Source organism: Polyodon spathula, chromosome 2 (assembly GCF_017654505.1).
Source record: "Polyodon spathula isolate WHYD16114869_AA chromosome 2, ASM1765450v1, whole genome shotgun sequence".
Taxonomy (NCBI): Eukaryota; Metazoa; Chordata; class Actinopteri; order Acipenseriformes; family Polyodontidae; genus Polyodon; species Polyodon spathula.
In genome coordinates, this window is record NC_054535.1 from 17,554,108 (window position 1) to 17,566,616 (window position 12,509).

The following is a 12,509-nucleotide window of genomic DNA, read 5'->3' on the forward strand; positions in this document are numbered from 1 at the left end:
GGGGGAGGAGGAGGAGAAGTGAAGTCCAGATGAGGCCCCTTGTGTTCAATTTGGATTTTATTCAGCCCACAATCCGCCATCTGCCTTCTTCCTGCCAAGAGCAGAACACCTCCCTGTGGAGATGTCTCAAAGTTGTGGTCACAGAGGACACCTCCTGTGAGATATCGTTCGCTGCTAATATACACGCTCCAATGGGATGGATTTGTTTAAAAGGAGTGAACACTACAGGTTGGGCAAACAAATGCAATAGCTGACAGTGGGCTTGTTAAGGAACGGAGAGCAGAGACACACCTACGAAAAAATCCTATCACTCCTGGTTGAAAGGGCAAGGCGTTCCCTGCAGACCAAGTGCTGTTAGAGGAAATCGCCCCAGCCTTTTGCTCTAGTAATGTATTTTCTTTTTTTATGGTAAAGCTAATGTTTTAACGTAACTTCTGTCTCTGCTTAGAGGCATTTCAATTGCCTGTCCTTTTGAACTCCCAACAAGGACCCCACATACTAATGAAAGAACGCTTCAGTATGAGGCATCGAGGAAATTTAAACTCATTAATGACTTAGTTTATACTTTGACAGTATACTGGACTTTCACTTCAGTGGAGGGGGTTATAAAACCCAGGACGTGCTGACAACGCTTGATAAAACAGTCTACAATAAGTGGTGGGTGTTGAATATAATTAATATAAATTACATACAAACATCAAACGTGCTTTGTGATTACATTTCAAATTAGGCTTTGTTCAATGCATGAGACATTCTACACTAATTAAAATGTAATGATAATAACTCTAATCCACAAATACACATTCAAAGAGCCACACTTTACAAACAAGTGCCTGTTTAAGACAACATGATGTTGGGTTCAGAAATCATACCTTCACAAATACAGCAACTGTATGCAGGGGTGATACCGATATTCTTACAACACATCTACAGAGGAGTTTATTCAAGTGTGATGAAACGTGGTTCGGACATTTTGTTAGCACACATTATTGAAAAAAAAAACGCTCAATAAAGAGGCATGTCTGTTTAACTTGACATACATAAGTTCAGTTTTTGCTTTTATCTCGTTAAGGGTTAATCTTTTGTTATTAAGAATTGCAGACAGAGATTTCATAATTTTGATGTTTACGCTTACTTTGCTTGTTTTGTTTATGCTTATTCCAGAAACAATACAATGGCAAATGGCACTTCAGGTAAAAAGTAGAGCACATCGCTTTCACTTTTTAAAAAAGCAAACATCAGCAGAGGCCACATGACCAGGGCTGAGCAGTCTCCCCATAAATCAGCTCATTTGGGCTGTGAAAAATGAGCCATAGTGAGTTACATTCAGAATCTGGTGTTTTATTACAGCTCCTTTAATGACACAACAACCCCTGGTGTGATTTATAGTGTTAAAGAAGTGTGTGTGGGGGGTGTCCTCTCCTCTTAAACCACACGTGCACACACACATGCACAAACAAACAAATACATACACACACACACAAAGTCACCCAGGGCCTCTGTAAAGCAAATTTACAGGGCTGTGCCTTTTCTTATTCTTCAAACAATGTCCTTAAAAAAATAAATAAAAAAATAAATGAATAAATAAATAAATAAATAAATAAATAAATAATAATAATAATAATAATAATAATAATAATAAATTTTACAAACCTGCAGACACGATTCAGTTTTATTTTGTACCTCTTAACTATAAAATTGCCATCGACTGAACTAAAAATAATTTAATAGCTTCAAAAGGGGCCTCTGACTGCACCTTGTATAGAGTGAAATATTTCAATTACACTCTGTAACCTTATTTTTTTTTAACACTTAGCAACACAGTTGCCTTTCTTAAAATCACTGGCCATTTTACTGCCTTGTGTTTTCTAATTAAACGAAGCGGATTCAGTATGGCGCATGAAGCTAGTGCACTGCCATCATTAAACTAGCGTGCTGTCACCATGTTTATACTATCTCCACCTTGGAAACTGCCACCTTTTCTATTATAAGCCAAACTCTGCAAGTTATCAATCACCCGTCAACCAGCTATCTTTTCCCTGCTCCAGATCACAGATTAACAGATGAAGAATGTGAAGTTTGGAGACAGCAGTAGGTGGCCAGTGTTACTTCAGTAACTGTTTCACAACCTTGCTAAAATTAGAGAGGTGATTTACTCTACGACTGCAATGATGTAAGATTGGGAAAGGGTTACAAATGAGGTTGTGTGTGCCATCTAGCTTTCTTAATGTTCTGCCATGTCTAAATACAGTACATGCATTTAAAGTAAACCCCACAATTATTTGTAAAATAACTCAGCATTGCTCCCCCCCACTGCACGCTCCCGCTAAATCTCCATCTGTGTTTCTCTATACTGAGTGGGATATAGATTACCTTCCACTGATTACAAATAGGAGATTACAATACTTTGGCATCTGCAAACTGGCAAGCTTCACTTACCTGTTGATGGAGAGAGATTGTCATCAGATAGAGATTAAGAGCAAATTTGACCTTGTTCTGCTACCAGTAAAATAACTCTTCACGGTGCTTCACATAAACAGAAAGGGGCACTATTCCAAGGTTCCTACAGCAAATCACAGTGTGTTGTTTTTACACATCACAGTTATAGTGCCGCGAAAGGCAGGACTTGAAAAAAAGGAGCAACACAATTAAGAATCTGGGGCAAAAACCAGAAGAGAACTTGCAATCCAGTTGAGGGGTGTTTGCGCACAGCACTAGTAAACACTATGCTAACTAAACCAACCAGCACCTGCAAAGACCAGTTTGGAAGTGTCTGTCCCTGTACACAAAGAATTATGTTCGAATAGTTATGTTAAGAACTTTTTACAGTGGTATAGCTAATTCACTGTGCTTTGGGTTGGAATCCTGGTACAACACATCACCTCAGGCATGGAAATAAGACCTCTATTGTATAGCAGTTTCAACCACTCCAAGTTTTACTAGCTAAGCTTGATTAGTCACAGTGTATCGGGAACAAGCTAAGGTGTGTCTTATTAAACAGAGTATAACCAGGAATGGATCAAACTGCTATGCAATGGAAGTCTTATTTCCATCCCTATATCTTTTCATGTCACACGTGCAGTTCCTGATTAAGACTGATGGGGCCCCAGGGGTACTATAGTTTTGGGGTCTAGCATTGCATATTCAGTTCCTTCCCTTTACTGTTTTACCACCACCCATGCCCGATATCAAACACTCTATTGTAAATTTACCTTTGGTTATTGCAGATCCACCATTTTAAATGTCATATACCAATTGTAAAGATGAATCAAACTTAAAATGAACAAAAGGTCAAGTCATATGATCATGCAGTCGCTGCTCCTACTGATAAAACAGCCCTGATGTTCCAAACCATGTAGTCACACACTACTTATTTGTATATTGCATTCCAAATTCTATATATTTTTGGAACGCCTTAAAATCCTAGACCCTGGACCGCAGCCCCTAAAGCCCCTGCATTAATCCAGCCCTGGACACATGCTCTCTGAGTAAAAAGACAACTGTGCAGACTTCACGTGGCTGGTGAGATTGCAGCCTCCCTTGAACGGTTTCTCCAGTCTTACCTGAGGGTCTGTTTGTCGTCCTCTCCTCCAGCTGGGCGATGGGCAGCCTGGCTGCAGGAATGCTGTTGACAGTCGCTAGGTAAAAACAGAGTGTGAACCACAAAGCAATCATTCCTCTAGAGGTGTTGGAGAGAAGTCGACTGCTACAGCCCCATCCAGCTTCAGACATCCTCCGGCCGCATGCTTCTCGCAGGTGGGAGGAACACTTTCAGCCCTCTTCTACACTTGCTTTCCTGTAAGATGAGGTGGGGAGGGAGATAGGGGTCAGCGCTATAGCAGAATAAGAACACTAACTAATACTAAGACTGAACTTTGGAGAAATACAGCTACCTCATGCAGTGGCACTGGAACAATATTTAAAGTGATGGTGCTGAAAGCCAATGAACAAAACTGTAACCCCTGTATATGATAGAAGCCATACAAAGTCAGGGGGTGCTACCGCACCCCCAGCGCCCCTAGTTCCAGAGCCCTTGACCTCATGCCACATTTTGAAGAGTTTATAACCAGTTCTTCCAGGGTTGTTTTAAAATTAGCTTTTTAATGGAGACAGCGATTTCAGCTTTCACCAAATTCTTTTTAGCATTTAAAACAGTGGATAAACACACTTATAAAGGCTATGCAAGAAGATTTGCACTGTAACATTTCTTTCCCCAAGGGTTTCTGTCTTTTGGAAGGTATAAACACTGAAATTCAAGAGAACAACCCCAAGCACATAACTGCTATTCTGCTGGCTGGAGAGTCTAAAGTGGTTAATACCTCACAGGATGTTTAACCCTGGTTTTACAGCAGTTTTGTTTTTCAGAGTAACCTACAGACTATAATCCAACAATTGTATTCAAGACAACAGCATTCAGTAAAGTGTACTTGTAGGATGACCTACAGAGGATTACATTTCCTGGCTATAATTTGCCCAAACTTCAGCTCTTATTAACAGCCTTACCCATCTGTGTTAAAGCAATCCCAGATCCTAACCAGGTTTACCAGACTAGGCAGAGCACTTGGTGTAACAAACAACTCTATCGCTCCAGGTTGTTTTCACAGCAGGCTCTGTGATGTTACACATTTGTTTATCAATTTCATCACTCAGTGACATGAGTCAAGCAGTGTTTTTTTTTTTTTTTTTTTCCCAGCAGCCAGAGGGAGTCTTTATCTTCACAGAACACTTTCATCTTCAACAAATTTTAATGCTACAGTGTAACACAATCTGCATTTTCCAGGAATAACAGGATACATTTCTCCTTTTCCAAAACCTCTGGGCTGATGGATTGGTCTGCTTCAGTTTTATAACAAATCAACAGTTAAAGGTAGTGTTTCATCATTATTATTATTATTTGTATCTGTCTTGGTTATAATGTCTCAGAGTCTATAGACATTTTGTATTAAACGTTTTCATAACTGGCACGGTCTGTTTTAACAAATAAGCTAAAGGTTAAATAAATAAATAAATAAATAAATACAATAACAGTGAAAAGTGCTGTGCTTTTGAGAACAAAGCAATGGGCCATTTACCCCCAAAACAGGACCCAGCAATAGTTTGGATATTCAATAAAGATTAATGAATCACTAATACAAGTCACAAGTTTGCTTTTTGATTACATTTTCTTGAAAACTAACAGCAGGAGCCAGAAAAAAATGTAATTTAAAGGCTCACTGTAAAAATCAATATTGCTGCTGTTCTTACATCTTTTTTTTTGTAATAGGGTATGTATTTGCCCTGTCCAAAAAGACTAAGCGCAAGTAGCTTACGTGAGTGTGACACGATGGCTCCTGTGGTGATGTCAGACCAGGAAGGAAGTCACAACAGTACAGTGAATAAATGCGCCGTTGAGCCGTTATTACAAATCAACAAAAAATCAACAAAATAAAAGGCTTAAAAACAAAAAACACTTGAACCATACAAAATGGCACAGTGGCCAAAACAAACAGAACAAACAAGCATTGTGCTGGTGTATAAACAGTAAGTGTAGCCACTGTATCTCATTCTAATTCTAAGCTCGTGATTCGTGCATCTCTGTACATATTATATATATATATATATAATATATATATATATTATATATATCGAATATATATATATTATATATATATATATAGAGAGAGAGAGAGAGAGAGAGAGAGAGAGAGAGAGAGAGAGAGATGTCCTGGGATTCAATTACTAATTAATCATTGATTTGAATCCCAGCACATGAACTCATTTGTGCAATCCTTGTGCCCACATACTAATACACATTTTATCTGCATGTTTGCAGACATTGTGCAATCCGGTGCCTAAATACAACTCTACATTTTAAATCACTCGTGCTACACACTCATTTATACCCCGTGCACCAATACATCCACACCAACAATAACACACACCATACAACATAAAACACAAAAATTCGCACTTGGGGCGGGGCACCCTGCCACAGCTTTCTATGAAATAAAGTTACCAGTGGCACACACACACAACAAGGCACACCATTTGTCTTTTCTAGTTGTAGCCGAAAAGGACCATCTGCCTTTCCAGGATCCATGCACTGGGGCTGGCTTTGTCCTCTAATCAGCCTCCCACCTGGAGCGCCCCCACCAAGTGAGGTCAGGAACCCCAGGGGCTTTCATTCTGACAGGTTCACTTCAGAGAGGAAGGAGGATCCCCACAGATTAATGAGAACGTTGGAGAGACCAGGTTGCATCTACAGCACAAACTGTTCCAGGTACTGACAAAGCTGAAACTCCATCTCTGTCTCCCTCCCTCTCCAGTGCTGTTCTACCTTTTGGCTTTTAATTAAAACCATCCTTAAATTGTTTTAATAACCACACAGTTCTAAAATATACTGTATCGCTCCATTGCTCATAAAATGTAAAAACCTCTGATCATAAAATAAGAAATAACTGTAGAAAATACTTGCTCGGCCACCTTGTTACTGTTCTTGCTGTTTCAAATGTTTTTTGTGATCTCAGACCAACTATCACTGTACACAGGTACTGATAATATAATGCTTCTCAATGTCTGTAGCTGATAAAATAAATATATTTACAAACTACAGACATATTAATTAAATATGCACAACCTCTAACACAGATGTTAACACAGCATGTCTCTCTCCACTAGTTGTTAACTTTGGCTTTTGATTTACAGCTCAATTCAAACAAAGAGAAGAAAAAGGCCATAAATCCATAGAACAATACAACACATGTTTTTCAACATGCTTGGCACTGTGAAAATTGCGGTACATTGATAAGAAGGATACAGAAATGCCTACACAAACAAACATTTCACTATTTATTTTATGAAACAACATGGGGAAATAATGGATTTAGAAATCTTGTAATCTTTAGTCAATATGTAATCACTTTGCATTATAATGACAGCTCAATAGAAACTGGTTTTTCAATAGATTTTACTTTCACTCCACTGTTGTCACAGCAAATGAAAATAGATAATCCTGTAGTATACAAAGCTACAGTATATGCATGAGACAAAATATTTTCTACCTGACTCATTACATTACACTTCACTGGGAATATAGCAATGCAAAACAAACTTACTAAATTCAATTTTAAATTGGTAAAGGACATTTTTTTAAGTTTGTTTTAAGTATATATATATATATATATATCTATATATATAAAAGCTATATATATATATATTGCGATCTATGTATTATATATATATTCAATACTATATCACATATGGTTAGAAAAATGTATTTTAAATCTATGATGCCACAAAGGATGGAATAATAGGATGGATTCTTGGGTCAATATTTCAGCCTAAGTAAATGAACAATAGCCCTGACAAATGTGTGTTGTTAAGAACAAGGCATTTTGCTGGACGTAGGGAGAGGATTTTTACTGTCTGCGTCTAATCTAACCCTGTACTTTGCTGAACTCACTCTTCTTGATCAGATCAAGAGGAGATTAGCAGAGGATTTCACTACTTAAACCTTGGATATTTCTAATCAATCTTAAGAGATCAATGGAACACATCTGAACAATCCAAGTAACAATCACACACACACACACTAAAATGTAATTCACTTCCAAATTCAGTCTGGCATCTGTTTTAAGATGATTTTATTGTTCATAAGCATTTCTGGTAATCTGCGACCACGACACAGTAAAACATATACAAATAATCACGACTCTGTGTCTGTGAGTTCAAGATGTTTACAATTTAAACATCAGCACTTTTTTCAATTCAATTTTAGTCCAATTTAGAAAATGTTTGTGCCTCTGTTTATTTTAATGGATAGCAGCTGAAGAGCTTTGTATTTATGGTTGCAATAGTAATTAAGAAACAAAAAAGAAACTAAAGCCAACTGCCCATTTAAGCCTTTTTTGGGGTCTTCTGGCTTGTGTTGTTGTCTTGTGAGAATTGATCGTGGAAGCAGCTGCAGTGAGAAAACTTAATTAAAGCAGCATCCTCAGAGCTGTCATTCATGGAAAGTTCCAGTAGAAAATGGTTGAAAAACGTCTTACAAAAATAAATTTAATGACACCCAAACTGGCTACTGTTTTCTGGATTGACCTACATTTTATGCTTTAGTTAAATCATAAATACCATGGAGCCATGAAACACACATTAATGACTATAGATATGTGTATGCTGAATAAATCACAGTTTTGGTCTGTCCTGGTCATTTTATCCTGTGATGGATTTCCTCTATGTGGATAATGCGTTCAATTTGCAAAGACTGCTTCATGGCTTAGTCAAAGTTTGCCGAAATGCAAAGATTTCTTTTAGTGCCAAGAATGCCATACTGCTAAAAAATAACCCATTGTAAAAAACCTGGCTGGAACAAGTGCATTGGATCACAATAATGTCTCAACAAGTCAAAACTGCAATCAGCGTTGCATGACTACAGGCAAATCGTCTAAAAAAAGAAACATGTCAAATGAGAACTTTTAAACAGAACAATATACAATGGGTTATGTTATGACAAACTGAGTACTAAATGAATGCTTACATTAAAACTTTCACTCTTCTTACTGTTTGCCTTACGCAGTGCTCTTGCTTACAAATGCCACTGTGCTTGCAAAACAAACTCTAATTTCCCATATATGCTGTTTCTGAAGCCAAATGAGTTTAAATATAGACTGTAGAATTCATAAGAACATAAGGAAGACATAAGAAAGTTTACAAAAGGGGCGGAGGCCATTCGGCCCATCTTGCTCGTTTGGTTGTTAGTAGCTTATTGATCCCAGAATCTCATCAAGCAGTTTCCTGAAGGATCCCAGGTTGTCAGCTTCAACAACATTACTGGGGAGTTGGTTCCAGACACTCACAACTCTCTGTGTAAACAAGTGCTTCCTATTTCCTGTTCTGAATGATACATTGTGAAATAATTTCATAAAGACACACTCTCACCTGGGTTCATGCCTGCATTGCTTTAGTGCTCAAAGTATTATCTTGTTAGTTTCCCCTAAACACCCTCCTGTGGTGGGGTGAGCAGCTTTGATGAAAGTAACTGGTTTCAGAGGAGACCACACCTAATCACAGCTGCTTAAAACAAGGTGATAATGTACTGCACAAGGAGAGTAACTCAGTGGGGATTTAATGTTTCAGGTGGATATCATTTTTTTGTGTGCTGTACATAGTTAAATCCTATTCAATACAGTAAATCTTTTTTTTTTTTTTTTTTTTTTTTTTCAGGCAAATTGAGATGTATATACTGAAAAAATCTGAACTTCTTACTGAGACTTAAAATGTATGCGCATTGCTTAGTAATTTTCTAAAAGCTTTTTATTACCATAATACATCACATTGTTATTCTTCCTGTCGTGCACCCGATTCCTCACCTCTAAATTTCGTTTGATTTTTTAATTTTTTTTTTTTTTTTTATTAATGGCAGCGATAGATAAAACATTCTTAAAACATATGTTTCAACACGTTCTAAAACTTTTTATTTATTTATTTATTTACAAAAACGTGCTTTTGGGTGAGTGTGCCTGTGAGCCTATGTAATGCCAACCGAAGTTGACAAACTGGGGGTATTGAATCGTCCTAATCCCAGCAGAACTGCTCTTAAAGAAAGGTGACTTACGTGTACGCACGGTGCAGCCAAAAATTTTTTTAAGGTTTAAAAAAAATATATATATATATATATATATATATATATATATATATATATACACACACACACACACACACACACACACACACACACACACACCACAAAATGTTTATATATATATATATATATATATATATATATATATATATATATATATATATAATATAATATAATTGGGGTTGGGTCATTACAAATGCGTCATAAATCAAAATGTGTGTGAATACATTTATCATACTCGTGAATAATTTATGATTAATACATTTGAAAACATTTGAAAAATATATCCAAAACATGAACTGTATCAAAAGAAGATCTATACGGTCCGGTGCCGTCCTGTTCAGAACAGAACTGGAAATACAGCTTGATATTCCACCGCAAACTAACACCAAAATGTTGCCTATCGTCACAGGCACTCAATTAGAACACCCATAGTTTTGTGCTCTTTATTCAGGGAGTACACCGAATTTCACACGTACAAAATCCGATTACAGTAACACTGACACCTATATGTGGCACACGCTGAACTAATTAGTGGAGACCTCAAATTCCAATGAAAGACTCTCCAGCCACACATGATGAAACAAAAATTCAATCAAACTGAAATGACTGTGTTTTAATTGATTCCCGTTTTCTATGACACACTTGTGGTAAAAACCAACGAGGAATCACAAACTATTACTAACCCCGAAGTAAGGTCGGTTGGTTGGCATCTTTATGACAGTTGGCCATTATGACTTTTTGATTTACAGTATTAAGATAACGTTGATCTACGTGACTGGCCCGAATATATTGTAACGCGGTTAATTTAACATTTTACTCACAGCACCTAATTTGCGATCAATAAATATTATCAATAAAACGACCACTGAACAATTTACCATCATAAAGGGGTAAATGCTTGCATGGCATTATCACACAATGGTTTACAGAGCTGCAAAAACATACTGCTTTATAAATTACACGTAAAAAGAGAAAGGTTGAGTAATCATACAGACCCGGAGTTGACCAGAATCTTCTAGGCTAGAGCCACTTTACTGTTTGCTGTTTCTGACAAAATTCCTCCCAAGGTGCTTTGAATGAAAAGACGTTGAAATCGTTTCACTTGTGTCGTGTATGAAAACTTTGTAAAATCCTTTCCTTCTAAAAAAAAAAAATAAGAAGAATAATAACAAAAAAGTCGAAAAATTAAAGAAATATATCCAATAAACGCTTCTTCTTCTTCGGTTTGCTTACAGAGCTTTCAACGTTTCAGCCGCTCTGCAAACAACCCTCCAATTTAATTAACTGATGTTTACGTTTATTTGTATAAAACAGTTCCCGCTGGAGCTGTACAGTGGACCCCCTGTTTCAGAGATGTGGCTGTATAAACAAGTATAGACTGCGATAAAGGATAACGTCCAGTGCTTGCCCGTGCCGCGGCTTCTCTGAATGTCCGCCTTGCTTGCTAGTAGTATAGCTCCTTGGAAAGTGTCAGTGCTCTGTTATTGGTGTGTGGAATCTTGGCTTGAGATCCCGAACTGGCAACGATGTTCTTCATGTAACAGAAGCAAAAAAAAATAGCAACGATCAGATTTCAAACTCCAGACCCGCTCAGTATAGAGTACCCTACTTGTCACAGCCCCCTTGAGAGTTTAAGGGAGCAAGCAAGAGACTATTTGGGAAAAGCATGCGCGGAGGTAACCAGTCTAGCGCCTCCCTCTCTCCCTTGCTACGACTTCGAATAATTCAATAACACTTTAAATAAATGGTTAGACTTTAAAAAAAAAAAAAAAAAACTTAACCCATTCCTTCCTGTAATATCTGATAATCTTCTAAATTATGCATAGCTTCTTGATATTATTAATACGCGTCACAAAAAGTGTACACATTTCCCCCCCATACGTGTATAATTGAATTTACATTTCAGTATCTAAAATGGTCTTTTATATAGGCTACTATCAGAAATTAAACATATAGAAACTAATCAATAGAGGCTGACTAATTATCACAACACTCAGATAGTTACAGATTAGTATACCGGTATCCACATTTATCCAAGTTATTTTCGCAGCTCAGAGTACATATTCTTTATTTAGCCTTTTTTTTATTGCACGTAATTGTGGCATTTGCTAATAAAAGTTAAAAATTTACACGACTCATTGCCGATTCTCCTCTTCTCAGCCACGCTTCAAAGATTTGCACATTTATCAACATAAAATCGACCACTCATTTATATAATCCCAAACTGTTATATTCTGCATGTATTCTGCATGCTTAGAACTAAACCCCAAATTGATTATATGACAATTACGAGATGATTTATTCTGGCATCCTGTTCATTAATCTCTGCTGTAAACCCCACAAGTCCATATTATATTATATACATGCCTTCTTGCTCTGTATATCTTACATTGTTTTAAATGGATCTAACCAAGGACAAGGGATAAGTAGCATACATAAACCAATGTTAACTCAACGCTATAAAGCCTAGGCAACATTAAATATAATAATTCTAGCACTGTCAGAAAAACAAACTATTAACCACTTTCATTGTTTTCTCTCTGCTTAGTATAATCGGGAATGTGAATTAATCCAGTGGGGCAGGGTGTCAACACAAAGCAATGAGTTTGCTGATTAACATATTTTGTAAGCGAGATCCCTTCTTTTCTCAGGCCCATGGGCAGATGGCCCCCGTCTTTCTGCAAACACGTTCACCCCTGTTCTGATCATATTTACTCCAGCAGCACCAAAGGGAACACACATCAATTCAGCAGGGTCTCTTTCAACAAACCATTCCCCCATTCTGCTCCTAGCAAATAACACTGCACGCCTGCTGGTGATACACAAGCAATAGAACACACCAGACACTCAGTTATCATTAAAATAAACTCGTATAATATATTTATAT

At 37.2% G+C, this 12,509-nt stretch overlaps 1 protein-coding gene across 7 annotated transcripts in view; it reads right to left on the minus strand.

Moving 5' to 3' along the window:
- LOC121330903 (fibroblast growth factor receptor 3-like) overlaps positions 1 to 11,476 on the minus strand; it is a 52,565-nt gene extending 41,089 nt beyond the window's left edge. For 3 of the 7 annotated variants that reach the window (XM_041277899.1, XM_041277882.1, XM_041277891.1), the window contains exons 1-2: positions 10,618 to 11,475; positions 3,564 to 3,796 (exon numbers count right to left, since the gene is read on the minus strand). In XM_041277899.1, coding sequence (XP_041133833.1) covers positions 3,564 to 3,732 — 169 coding nt within the window. In that variant the 5' untranslated portion in view covers positions 3,733 to 3,796; positions 10,618 to 11,475. Of the gene's footprint in view, positions 1 to 3,563; positions 3,797 to 10,617 lie in introns of all 7 variants that reach the window. The other 4 variants (XM_041277864.1, XM_041277856.1, XM_041277873.1 and 1 more) reach the window with 3 other exon arrangements.
- Between the last annotated feature and the right edge of the window lie 1,033 nt (positions 11,477 to 12,509).